Source organism: Poecilia formosa, unplaced genomic scaffold (genome assembly GCF_000485575.1).
Source record: "Poecilia formosa unplaced genomic scaffold, Poecilia_formosa-5.1.2 Scaffold157, whole genome shotgun sequence".
Taxonomy (NCBI): domain Eukaryota; kingdom Metazoa; phylum Chordata; class Actinopteri; order Cyprinodontiformes; family Poeciliidae; genus Poecilia; species Poecilia formosa.
This window is the reverse complement of record NW_006800096.1, coordinates 1,323,229-1,337,504: the sequence shown is the minus strand read 5'-3', so window position 1 is coordinate 1,337,504 and position 14,276 is coordinate 1,323,229. Positions and strand designations below refer to the sequence as shown.

At 37.3% G+C, this 14,276-nt stretch overlaps 1 protein-coding gene across 1 annotated transcript in view; it reads right to left on the bottom strand.

The window, feature by feature from the left end:
- Window positions 1-12,519, bottom strand: part of elavl2 (ELAV like neuron-specific RNA binding protein 2) — a 45,391-nt gene extending 32,872 nt beyond the window's left edge. The window contains exon 1 of the mRNA XM_007564278.2: window positions 12,395-12,519. Within this exon, the coding sequence (XP_007564340.1) occupies window positions 12,395-12,474 (80 nt within the window). The 5' untranslated portion in view covers window positions 12,475-12,519. The remainder of the gene's footprint in view (window positions 1-12,394) is intronic.
- Window positions 12,520-14,276: the final 1,757 nt, after the last annotated feature.

Below are 14,276 nucleotides of genomic sequence, written 5' to 3'. Positions count from 1 at the left end.
CACCATCAGCTCCCGGTCTGAAAGATGCATTTAGTTCAATGTTCATTAGGTGACATTCAGAAAGGATTTTTTTTAATTTATTGATTTTAGTTGCCTCTGCGATAAACTCTTTGCGTAAAGTCGATGAACTCTTTGCATAAAGTCTATAATGTCTGCGCATGTGCACCATAACCTGTCAAAATGACCGACGGGCTTCAAATTTTTCAGTCGTTTAAAAAAAAAAAGAAAAAAAAAGCGGTCAAATACAGAAAATATTCGGTGAATGCGACCTCCGATTGTGATACACGTGATAAAAATCAATAGATATTACATATTATAGAATATATTTGCTGAACTTCAACCCAGAACTACACAGCACCCTGGGAAATGGAGGCAGAGGAAAGGTTTTAGCCACTCAACATCTCAGTCAGCTAAGCAAAGTGGGCAGCATCAACTAACTCACTCACTCTTCGGTTACCTAACAACCACCTGTTGGGTAACTTGCACAGCAGCAATTTAAGGTTTCCCTAACATCATAGCCTCATAAGTGCTTAAGAAAAAAAAAAGATTTAAAAAAGGCCATGGCATGAAAACTGGACAAAAGAGAAAAGGTCAAGCTAGCTTGGCAGAATTTCAGAATTTTAAAACAATTATTGCCATTGGCTGATCTTGTGCCAAGTTTTTCAAGCCATGCCATCCAACCCCAAAGGTCTACATTTGACAGGTTTTCAGCCACCAAGAAGCATCTGACTTGGCAACTTGAAAAACAGCCATACATGGTCATTTTATGAGACCTTATGTCATCTAAAGTATCTATAGTTTACAAAAAGTTTCTTGAAGAAGAAACATAACTCAGAGACAGATAACTCAGAGTTACGTTAATATAAGCTAATCAGGCTCCCATTACACCTTCAAAGAGAAGAAAAGGGACAAGGCAATAACAGTCAGTGTAATTTATAAGCATTGTATCATCGACCAAAGATCATCTGTTCTTGTTGAGGTCTTTTACTATTCTTCATAAGCATTTTAACTCAACATCTCAACCTGCAAACTTTCTGGTGACTTCACTGACTGTTCATAACAGCAAGACTGTATCTGGGTGAAGCTGCATAAGTATAACTGCTTATTTGATGTAGAGAAAACTGGAAATGTTGACAATTGGAGACAGAAATTGATTACAAAGAATCATGCCAATTTACAGAAAAATCTAATGTCCACACTAAAGTATTCATTGTTCTGAATGTAGGCTTCATAGACTGCACAACCGACAATGCATTACACAACAGCATGAGTCATGATTTACACGCATGTCCTTAAACCAAGGTCAGAACCCAGAGAACAACTACAGCACAAACAGAAAGAGTAATAATGCAGACTGCTTTAACCCTAATGGCTTTAACTACACAAGATTTACTTAAGGAGAAGATGAACCTCGGAAAAGCACCGAGAATCATTTAGCCTGACAACATGGAGGCCATCCATTATTCAGTGCGATTTATTTTTCTGTAGGAAGAGGAATACATTTACCACATTATCCACCACTAATCTCAGACATTACCACAATCTACCCACAATACGACTCCCAACAAATTTGATTAAAGAGATTAATTACGAAAAGTAAATGTTGAAGTTGGATAGTAGAACAATGTTCTGTCTTTAACTATTGTCTCCAAGTGTAGTTTCATTTCTGAATTACTGGTACTCGACACTCCATTCTTACAACTGTAGAATGGAGCTGTAAGAAGTAGAGATGTGCCGATCAGGTTTTTTCCTGCCGATACCGATCACCCACGAGGGGCGATCACCGATACCGATAACATATTTTTTTATTTTTAATCATAAACAGTACCGGTTACATTATGTGGAAAAAGGAACCATGAATTCACCTTAATTTAGACAAAAACTTGTTTTTAATAACTTTTTCCAAGAAGAAAACTAAACAAAACAGGCATTGTGCAAATTGTACTGCTATTGATAATACTATCTTTAAACAGACTGATAACGTATGAAGGCTCTGAAGAGGCTAAATAACGCAGAGCCAAAATAAAACCTCTTACTATTGCCCAAAAAATTAAAAGTATAAAACATTCAAAGGCAAATGCAGGTTCCATTACAATAAACAATACAGAGTTACTGAATAAAAACTTCCTAATAGCATGGCAGCTAGCTGATTACTGCTAGCTCTGATTGGCTGTTTCTGACTGAGCGGAGTAATTATGCAGAACTGGGAGAAGATAGATTATTTTTTCCAGAGATTATCTGTCTCATGTTAGGACAACTAAAGTTTCAATACGCATGTAAAATTTATTTTTTTTAGGTTAGATACTGCAGCTTTAAGCAGAGGTTCGGTGTGAGAGTCACTACCAAGTGGAGCAGAAGCGAAGCTCCGTCTGTCAAATATTACTACCTGTAGCGTAGCAGCGGTTCAACAGGAGAGCAGAACCAGCGTCTTACATCGCAGCTCGAAGACTTAAATAATTTTGCGGGTTATTTGTTTAGCTTTCTGACCGTCATGCTAATCCGGGTGAGTGTTTGTAGCTGTGCGTTGCTTTACCTGCTATCTGATCCTCCGTATGTCTTTTACTGCAGTGAACCTCGATGTAGCCAAACTCCGTCAATTATGGCATTGTTTTTATGCCATATTAGATTTGTCGTGTTGATGCATTTTGACGTGCTTCAATTTTCCACCGCAACACGCAAACTTCCCCATTCACTCAGTGCGTTATAGTTCCACATCGCTTAGGATTTGTTGCTGCGTGTTTGCACAGTGTGAAGGAAAGAGGAGACCAGCTGCACAGGCAGGCTGGGAAATGAGATGCAGCTGATCGGTTTTTGTGATCGGCAACAAGAGACCGTGATCGGCTATCACCGATCATACACTTTTTCACAGAAATCGGCCGATTATGATCAGTGGCCGATCGATCGGCACACCTCTAGTAAGAAGGTATAGTGAAAGATTACAATCTAGCAGAGAACTTGCCCTCATTATGCAAGGTCCGAGTTGGACATCAGGCTAAAGCTAAAAAATTCTACCTCAGCATTGTAAACCAATTACTATAGCCCTGGATCTCAAATTTTCAACTGGCTTTTATTTTAAATGACAAAGTAGATTAGGCTCATTGGTCGTTATTTTGGATGTTAGTTTTTTACAGGGGCCCACAGGAAACTTTATACCCAGAAGTATAATGCCAATTCCATTAAGAGTATTAAAGTTGAATACTGTGCTGTGGATTGTTTACTGCTTGGCACATAACTTGTAAAATAATATTTCACTAGTCTAATCCACTCCTTTTAACTTTAAATAGCTGTCCCTTCCTCTGCTAGACAAAATGAAGTAAACCATGTACATTTTCCATCTTTTGAATTCAGTCAAAATCTATTATTGGCCCCATAAAGCAATGAAGATAAAGTTTAAATGCAGCTAAATATTCCTGCTTTGTTTACATAAAGCTTGTGAGCTCTAATTACTTTCTACATATTTAGCAACATTTTCAGAACTTTAACATTACAATAAGTGCTTAAGAGTTTTACCATTTCTTGTATGAAAATTTTTTTTATAAAAATGTAGCCCTTTAAATTTCAAGAGGTTGCAGAGTTGTGTTGGACAGTGGTGCAGACACCACCAGGTGTTCTTTATCTTAACAGACTCCAACTTTGTTGATTGCCAAACACCACTGCTGCAGTTGGCACAGGTGTTTGTAATCTCACCACCATTTCATAGCCATCTCCTGCTTTTCCAGGTAGGATGGATGTGTTTACTGCCAAATGTGATGCACTAAAAGCATCAGCTTTTACCAGTCAGGACAATGCTTTGCCAGTCATCTCCTCTTTCTGCAATGTCTATGAAACTTTAAGAACAAGATGTCATGTAATAACAGAAAAGTGAAAATGTCTAATGCAATTTTCAACAATTTCATTACAAGTAAATATTTACTAAATATTCTTCAGTCTTGGTGGTAGTTATAGAATTAAGATTCCTTGGCAGGGGATTTAAAAGCAAAGTTTAAGTCTTCAACTTCTCCATCCCATATTAAACAATAAAGGACAGATGAAAATGTTTTTAGCCAAAGATTTACTATTCTAAGCAGTTATTTACTCAAGCAGCTTCTTTCATGTTCATGGTATCTGGTTAATCAGGCAACAAGAACATATTGTCAACTTCAGTCTTCATTATGGTTTTCCTTTTATTCTAAGCACAAACACAGGCTATTGTTCCAATTGAGATAGTGCCACAAGGCAGCAATATTTCATTAGATAAACACTTGGAACAGCAAGCTTGGCAAGATGCCCCTTTCCAAAAAAAAAAAAAAAAAAAAAAAAAAAAAAAACTCAGTCAAGGCTTTCACTGTGTGGAGCCAGCTTACAGCATCGTCTTAATGTAGGCATCTGAGTGCAGAGCATCTGGTTCCACAGAGACGTATCCTTATAGTTTACCTCAGAAACCAGGTTAGAGAAAAACCATAAGGTTCTTTAGTTATACTCATTCTTTCCACCTCCACATTTTCACCCTACTGAGTGGAACATTTTAGGAGGCATTCAAATGTAACATGTTTAAAGATTAGTTCAGATCCCACTACATCTATGCTGGAAGAGGAGGAGGGAAATATTTTGCAAAGTCATGGATGATTTCAGGAAAATTTACTGATAAACATTACAGCATTACTCAACTCTTTTGGAGTGTGACATGTAACTGTCCAACTTTGATGGACATGGTGTTAATCTAAAGAAAACCACAATGCATGTTCATAAATATTCCAAGTTTAGTCATCTTACTTCTGAAACAGCAAGATGTTCACATGATGCTATACTGCCAAAATGATAAAACATGTATATATTGTAGGGCTGAAACGATTCCTCGAATGATTCGAGTACCTCGATTACTAAAATTCCTCGAGGAAAATTTACCTGCCTCGAAGCTTCGTTAATTTATGTTTTATTAGTTAGCGCACCGTGTTCCGGCCGGGACTTCATTTGCGTTGCGCGGAGCTCTCACTTCCGCCTCCGAGTTGTTGACAAAAGCTAAGTCTCAGCGGCATAAAGTCCAATCTTCAAGATTGGCCCGTGGGGATTTTATTGATTGATGATAATGCCCGACTTTTTATCGTTTTTGGGGAACCAATAAGCATCCTTAAAATGACTGGGGGAATGCCTGGAGTACGGCAGCATTTCTCCTCCGGGGCTGCTGGTTGAAAGCGAACGGTGGGAAGAGCGCTGAGGTGAGCGGATAGACTGAACAGGGCGGGCGGCTGAGTAGCTGATGCTTACCGTGTAAATGTAGCTTTACCGACGAACCGCACAATAAATTTCATATCCCGGTCTGAAGAAACGGGTGGCGGAGCGCATCGTACATGGCTGGTAGATGAGTTTCTGAGTGTGACCAGTGAAGGTGTCGTAAATATCCCGTATTGCTTCCCCCGTGTTCGTCCCCCGGTCTAACGGTTCGTCAGTCCGCTGGTCTATTTCCTCCCCTCCACCCCATCTTACGTTCTTCATTCGCCCTCTCCTCCCACTCCAGGCGGCATTTCCCGTATTTTCAAACCCAAAGCGTGACAGGTTAGGTGGCAAGGTGAGTTTAATTAATCTATTAAACTCACTGAAGATGAATACATAAACTAAAAGCTGGATTGTAGACATTTTTTATAAGCATATTTGTGAGCCTGCCTCTTTGTTATTAAATTCAATATAATTTCAGATTTTTCTAAACTTTTCTTCTGGTTAACTTAGAAAGTGAGCTATTATTGTTACAGGTTAGTTTTCTAAACTACAAAAAAGCAACTGTTAGGGATGCTCAAATATGAAAAATTGGACTGATATTGATATCTGATAGTAACACCGGTATTATGCCAGATTTACCAATATTTCATTTTATAATTTTTTTTATCCGATTACTCGATTAATCGTAAGAATAATCGATAGATTACTCGATTACTAAAATATTCGTTTACAACAGCCCTAATATATTGATGTTAATTTCAAATAAAAGATGGACGCTAGACCTGATGTAATTTAAACATAAATTTTGGTGTCAAAACACCACATCTAGGACACTGAAACTGTTCATATTTTAATTTATCCATATAAGATCTTCATGAACAATGATTGTAGCATTTTAATAAAATGAAAAAACACTACTCAGAATATGGTATAGAGTCCTGCAAGCTGCATATTTTAGATGCAGTCAATGATTCAAATGGTTTAATTAACCAATAAGAACATCACATACTTTACTCCATCACCCATGCAGCAGAATTCAAGTTGAAAAGGTGAAGGCAAACATGGCTGTGCTGCCATAAAAACAAAGATGATTTTGGTGGCAAGTATTTTAAAGAGATTTACTATTAAAAATATTAAAGATAAAGATGTTAAAACAAGATGTTAAAAAAACATTTTAACATCTTGTGAAACTAATGTTAATCAAACCACAACAGTTTGTGTATTCAAGTATTTTTATTTCCATTTGGTGGTCGATTTTAGACAGTTTTTTGTTAGCTAAACTACTTATCCAATTTGTATTTTCTTTGACACATTAAACCATGTGTGATTTTGTATCATGCATGATTTTTTTTTTTATGTAGTCACTTTGTAAAGGAAAGTAAAAATATATATTAAAAAATCCATTCCCCTCACCCTACAAAAAGAGAAAAAGCTGCAACTGTGGAATATTGTCCATCACTTGAAGTATTTAACAATGTACATCGTGCCAGAAACAAAATTGGTAGGACGAACATGCTGGAAATTGCGATCTCTGCCTCAATCTTTTCTTGTAGCAGGAAGGGAGTTCATAGAGGTCAGCTCATGTAAAGAGGGTGAAAAAACATTTCACATCTGCAGCTCTATGACTCAACTAGTCAAAAGTGAAGGTCTGTCAACACTGGGGTTAACAGAGATGTTCAAGAGGAAAGGGCTATAGTCGTGTCTCCATATTACGCAGAGTGTGAAGTCCAAGAGGCCGACACCATGAAGACAAATGAATGATGGGAAGGCCCACCAACCACCTCTGAAAACTGTGCACCTATGGTTCTAGACTATACACCCCCAAATGCACTGCAGAATTTGAATAGTTTCACTTGAAGGATAATGCACAAAAAAGATGTCCAAGAAAGAAAAAAAAAATGCCTCCATTACTTCCTGCTTTGGAACATGTTTGACCAGCGATCCTTTTCAAGCCAGGAGAGTCTCAGGAGTGCTGATGGTCCTGAAAGAAACAAATCCAAATTCCACAATATTCCACCTCGGGTAGCTCTTCTACACCAAGTTGCTAGTTCTTCTATGGTCGTATTTACCTTAAATAATTCAAACCATTTAAATGTAAATAAAAAAAAAAAAAAACGTTTTCAATATCAACAAGATTAATTTGAGATTAAAGAGTATCTAAGTACGACCCACGATGTCACCGTTATAAGGACAACGCCAAAAGAGATGCATTTTACGGTATAATTAATTTTATTCTATTAAACCAAGTTTCTTTTGGTAGACTATGCCACTTGCTGGCATAAATAAAGTGCATTTGGCTAAAATCCACAAGTTTTTCAGTTTCAACAGACTTCAGCATGATATCCAAACTGTGTTAAAGGAGTCATTTAATGTGTAACCTTAAAGTACTCCTGATGTACCTTCCCCTTCAGATAAGTCAGTCAAAAATAGCTATAATCCAGATTATCAATGTTTCACAGGTTCTCAGATTTATTCCACAGCCAGGATTTACAAAGCTCTTTCACCTAAAAAGTGACAACTGTGTACAGTAAAAATTTTACACCTGATCAGTCTGTGAAAACATAGCTGTACAAAAGTAAAGATTCTGCATTACATCAGAAAACAAGATGAAATATTTGCCAAAAGGTGCTTTCTTTCCAGACTAACACAAGACAGGGAAGTGAAATTAAGCCTAAATTCTTTAACAAAAAAGACAATTCACATAAACTACCTATACAATTTTATGCCAAGCATGAAGCTAACGGTGAGATCAGATGTACCAATGTGACACAGAGCACTCAAAGTGAGGTAAGAATCCCAGCTACTTGCTCCTCAGAGAATTAAATTGACCAAGTATGCGTGACAAGCTGCAGAGCAAGAAAACCTTCCAGAGTGCATACACTGACATGCACAACCTGTCCTTGAAAACTAAAAGCCCACAAGTAACGGTTCAAAATATCTGTTAAAACCACAGATGTGACTTGCTTACCCACACACTAAGTGTAAAGAGGCAAATGCAGCAGTTTACAATCCTGCATTAAAAAAGGCCTAAATTCTGTGACAAGGAAATTGAAGCATTGATGGTGTTTGGCTGCTGGAGCAAAGAGCTATAAATTAAAGTCACATTGTTTGTGCAGCCCATAAACATCCATTTGTATTTTCATGTAGATTAAATTTTATTTTCAAGCAGCATGAATTTAATCATTTTATGTCTGCAACTTTAATTACATTTGCTTGGTAGCCAAAGTGTCGTATTACCTTGTTCTATCTACAAGGTAATCAACACAGAATGTACTTAACTGATCTTAAAACTTGCCATTTCAAGCAAATCAACCATAGACTCAAACTATCCGAGTAGGTCGTTTTTTTTTTTGTAGCTCTTTATGTGCTGAAAACAGAGAAGCACATAAATGCAGCTAAAGCCCCAACTTTGAGAACCAATTCTAAAAAAAATAAATAAAATAAAAACTCCTATATTGGGAACAAAAACATTAACATTACTTCAGTATCTTGAAGAGTCATTTTGTGGGCCATCACCACTCCCAAAAGGCCAGTCTCGGCCCTCCACTACAGTGACATCTCTAGGTAAACGGTTTCTCAACATGTCAAATTCTGTGCAGCTTGGCTTAAGACCGAATGTCTTTTTTTTTCTCTTTTAAAAAAACCTTCTGTTAGGAGGAAACTGTAAACTCACCAGGTCTATCAACAAAATGTCAAACGCAAATCTACAATCCTTTAACACCTTTTACAGCAGATTGTTCCATAGTCTAAATGAATTTAGAGAATATTTTGTTTAAGATAAAGAACTTATACATGTCCCAACTCCTAAACAATCATTTTGACTGTTTGGGGGAGGGGATAAGTCATGTTTCAAACCCATTTCTTTTTTATGCCAACAGAAACTGCAAGGCACAAAAGCCCATGAGCATCAGATGTTGCGTCTGTGGAAGCTGTTGTAATTCACTGAGTGTTTTCAAGGGCAATGCATTGCTGGCCTGCAGTGACGATCTGCCCATGCAGAGGGAGGGCCACCCTGTGGCCAACAGACTAAATCTTGTGCAACATCCAGACAAGCCACACTACACTAGAGAAGGAGGCCATGTTATGAAAAGAAAAGGGGACAGATGACCATTTAGGAAGGACAAAAGACATAAAATTGCTTCCCTTTTCAGCCAGTCCCTGCATACTAACCTGGTTCTGACAGCGACACACAATGCCATACAGAGAAAAGTGATGTGTGGCCTCAGAGTCCTGCATTTTAGTCCCTGTCAGCAGCCTTTATTTAGAAAGGCAAACGCAGTCGCAATACACAGAGACAGCGACTCTTATCTCATGTCCTCAGCAGTATAGTGGTTGCTGAAGCTGGAATGGTTGCAGGAATAGAGGGGGAGAAAACAGCTAAAAACAGCAGATATTCATCACACGTTGAGACTTCATCTGCAGCAACTTAATTAAAATGAAGAGCTCTTGTGCTCTCACAAGCGCTACTTTAAAACCATAAATAACAGACACTATATAACATTTCACAACCATGCAGTTGCTTCCAAAGATGATTTTAATATTAAGAGACTATATTTTATATGCCCGGCTTTAGAATGTGCTCAAAAGTGCATCTTAGCACTTTCAGGTCAGTATTTTTTCCCAGTCAAAATTACTTTGTCTTAAAAAGGTAAAGTGTTAGTGAAGAAACTACAAAATATTTAGACCATAAAAAAAACCTAACCAAATCCCTACAGAGATTCCATATTTTAGTAACCTACTAGTAAATTTTCAGAGCAATATGCAAAAAACAAATTTACTGAAATTACTATCATGTTCAACTCCAAGACAGAGGGGTAAAACCACTGCTGCCAAAATTAATGATTGAGATCAAGTGCAGTATATAAAATGGAAAGAAAAACAACACTAAAAAGGTCAGTGATTAGGAACATCTACAATAGCCAAAATTAATTACATTAATTACTGTCCAACTCACTGCCAAGATAACTCAGAGTTGTAATACCAAGGACATGACTGATTTTATTTCCTTCTGGTCTCACTAAAAGTGCTTCCAGTGTTGGAAACTACACAACACAGGTTTTTTCCATTGACGTCTATGCATAATTCCCAGAATTTTCTTTAAATATGTCCAAAAATGACCCTCAATTGTTTGAGGCCAGAATACAATTTCATTGACCCCTTAGGGTCCAATCAAAAATATGTAAGATATAAAAAGATGTGAATTGAGAATTGGGAAAGCATCATTTGTATTGGGATTTCTCAAACTAGTCATTTTTTCTGAATTCCTTGCTGGTGAGAATCACAATTTATTTACATTCTCAATAAAGATCTCTTACATGACAGGGCTGCAAAATCTGAGGTCCCCGTCATTCAAGTCAAAATTTACTGCATCACCACCTGATCCGTTTTGGATGCGTTTAGTTATCTGCTGTTCCTCTGCAATTGATCATGGAGACTCATCAGAATCAGTGGCGATAGACACCCAGTCCAAAAGGAATATTGTGGCTTTCATGGGTAAAAAGTTACAAGCAACTGATTGTATGCGTTTCAGTCTATCAAGCATCTGCTTGTATCTTTACTGCCTCACATTTATTTTCTCCTCCAGCAGCTTATTTTTATGGCAATAAAATGCACAAAAAATTGAATAAATCAAAACTATTGAGTTGGGGCACAGGGGACTCAAACTAACAAGTAAATATTTTACTTTCCCTTTAACATGTTGCTCAAAACAAATTTCTCAAAAGAGTACAAATCTATCAAAAAATGCTTTAGAATGTTATATAGTGCAAATAGTGACATGGTCCATTGAAATTCAGGTTAAAATATTTTTCCTTTATTAGGCTTCTGTTTATCAAAACCACCCAATAGTACATTAGCACCATTATCTGCAGCACAATGTATACCATTTCAAAAGGATGCAACTCAGCAGTTTCTCAAACTTGGATATATGATCTTAACATTTAAATGATAAATGTTAGCTTAGGCCATATCCAGCTGTTAAGATGAGCTGGCACATGAGGTTTAAAACAATATTGTCGAATGTTTTACACTAAAGGCAAATCTGGACACAAAGCTAATAGTTTGGGGGGAAAAAAGGGGAAAAAACCCACTTCTATTTTGAAAGGCTTTAGCTGTTTCTCCAAGTAGCTACATTAGCATTTCCACTTGGCTAAAACTAAAGCAAGGTTAATACAGGGTCTAGAGTTCATGGCGCATGGGGGCTTTACAGTGTGTACATCGATAATATTGCACAAGACAGTTTGGAAAGCAGTACTTGTTAATTGTGATTTTTAGCCATTTTGAACAGTTTTTATGCCAAAAAGTTAAAGCTACCTTTAAGTGTCAGTGCAACTGATGTCCAATACTAGAAATGACCCAATATCACAATTAAATGTTCTATAACCATGTATCCAAACGCTTTTACTTTAGAGAGAAGATAAAGTCGTTCCTTGTGAAGAACAGACAACTGTTTCCAGATATTAGCGCTTGAATCAAAACTAGAATAAATATTTTTGTAAGCGACACAACAAAACAGCAACGACATAATTTGTTTATAGATTAAGCTTGAAATGTTAGCAAACCAACCAAGCAAACAAGAAGCGAAATTGTAGAGGAGACTACAGTACCGCGACAAAACGTACTTGAATTATGCATAGAGCGGGCTCCAATTTTGAGCTGTATTTTAAAAAAATAAGTACAATTTTGAGTCTGGCGTTTGAAAAACCGAGTGGAGGCGCCATGTTTAATTAATGCGTTGCAGCTGTGCTACTGCGACTAAGCTAGTAGTTACCGTTAACTCGAAAAAGAGCAAATAACGCAAAGAAAAAAAAAATATTTTAGCATTCTATTTCTTTAAAAACAAAACATAAAAAAACACTACTCATAAACCACCAGGAGCGGATTATACTTATAAGTGGCGTTATTACTAAAAATATGGCGAGCATTAGCAGGACCGTTATCAAAAGCAACAACCCCTATGTTTTCTGGTTTAAAACATGGGTTCGTTTCGTCATACGCGAATTTTAAGTTAGCCACCATTTTTGTAGGAGCAACTCGTTTTTCGAGTATAACAATAAGGCCAATGAAACACCTTATGAAAGGTAGACACAAACTGCTAGCTGCCCTGCCAGCTAGCAAACTCCCTTCCATTTAAACGGCCTTAAGACGAACAGCCCCACCACCACAGTGACCGTTTCAACTCCACTGTTACTACGTGTCTTACCTCGAAGTGTTGAAGCGGCGCCGCGGGTATTTAATGAAGTCCCTGCAGACAAATGTTTGGTCGCAGTCTTTCCGAAGCATATGGGGGCGGTGGCGGGAACGCGCACCTCCTAAATAAACTGATCAGGGCGTTAGCCAATCAGCAGCCATGCAGAGGATCCATCGCTAGTTTATTCATAACTAGATGATGAGCTGCAGCTGCTCTGTAGAGAATGCGTTTCTTTTTCAGAAGCCGCTTCATTTGGCAAAGTAAAAAGTAAAAAAACAAACAATAAAGAACAATCAAAAGGACAATTTTGTCGGCTAACAATTCAACATAGCAAAAGTTTAAAAAAAGAAAAAAACTACAGTTGAATCAGTTTTCCATATTGTTTTTAGCTTGTGTAGAATACAGACATAATTAGAGATCAATCCGTGTAAAATACTTATTTTTTTAACGTACTGCGTAAGTAAATGTAACTTCAATAATCTCCAGATTATACAAACACAGTTGCACAGATAGTTTAAATCTGAAATTGCAGATCGCTCTATACTGCCCATCTGTGGACATCCTGTAAAAACTACTGAGCAGAAGTTGCACAGTGGTGCCATGGAAAATCTGTCAGAGGGTGTTAGATGTTTGTTGTTTGTTGTGAACTTAAAACATCTTCATGGTGCTGTAAGTATTATTCTCATGGCACTTACGAATAAAAAGAATCGTTCCAGCTACTTGTCCATGCTTACTAGGCTTTTTATTTTACATATCCACACATTTTAAATCATGCTTTTTTATATATATATATATATATATATATATATATAATTTTTTTAACACATTGTATTAATGGTCTTGTTTTTGTAGTTTTAGAGCAAAGTCTGCTATTAAACCTCGACTAAAATGTAAAATTTAGTTTTAAAAATTGATATAAAAAAGAAGAAATGGGTTGATTTGCAATAGCACATCACTGTTTTTTTTTTTTTTTTTTTTTTTTTGTATTTTGCTTTAAGTTTACTTCAAGTTTTATGACCAACAGCGGAACACCCACTAATAATAATAATAATTTTTAGTTGCCTAATGTGTATCACTATGAAGTACCTCGATCTACTGGCCTATTGTACAACTACAAGCATTAACTCTAAGCAATGCCGATATTCTTAATATATTACATTGGGAATACATTCTTGAAAGTAGCCCCTCTCCAGTGACTTCGCCCCTCCCCACCTTCCAAAAATAGACTTGACTTGTGCAGTCACACCTGCACGGAAATTCAGAAAGAGTATACACAATGTGCCTATGAAAGCAAGAACTTCATCCAGCAACTCCAAGTGGCACAACATGCAGGCTGCAGAGTGTAACCTACATAGCTCTGTTCACGTCAAGAGTTACACAGGATATATCTATTTTTAATAAGTTAGTGTTTGAAAATAGAGCATTAAAAACAAAGAGTTTGTTTTGCACCTAGCAAAGGCCTCTAGAAGATAAACTATGTTTTAAATTAGCCTGTTGTAGTGACCGCTTTCCAAAATTACTCTTCCCCATGTTTCAGCATTGCACACGACAGAAAAAAAGCTTTACCATAAATCCCTCATTGATTACCCGAAAGCTCTCCAGTTCCTAGTTGAAAATCAGCCGTCACATGAATGCACCACAGTGACTTTCCTCCCCCCCCCACCCCACCCCTGTCACGTCTGCATGCAATAAGATGATCTGCTCTGCACACCAAAAGGACCAACCGAAACAGACTATTCCAATGGGTTGATTTCAAAATGCTTGAAGCGAATGAGCAAATGTGCAGAAAAAGATCTTACCGTTTCTATAAACGAAAGTTAGGGGCGTCCTTGGGGCAAACAATCTCTGAATGAAACACCTGGTCAAATGATGTGGATTCCGCGCTCTCTTTCTC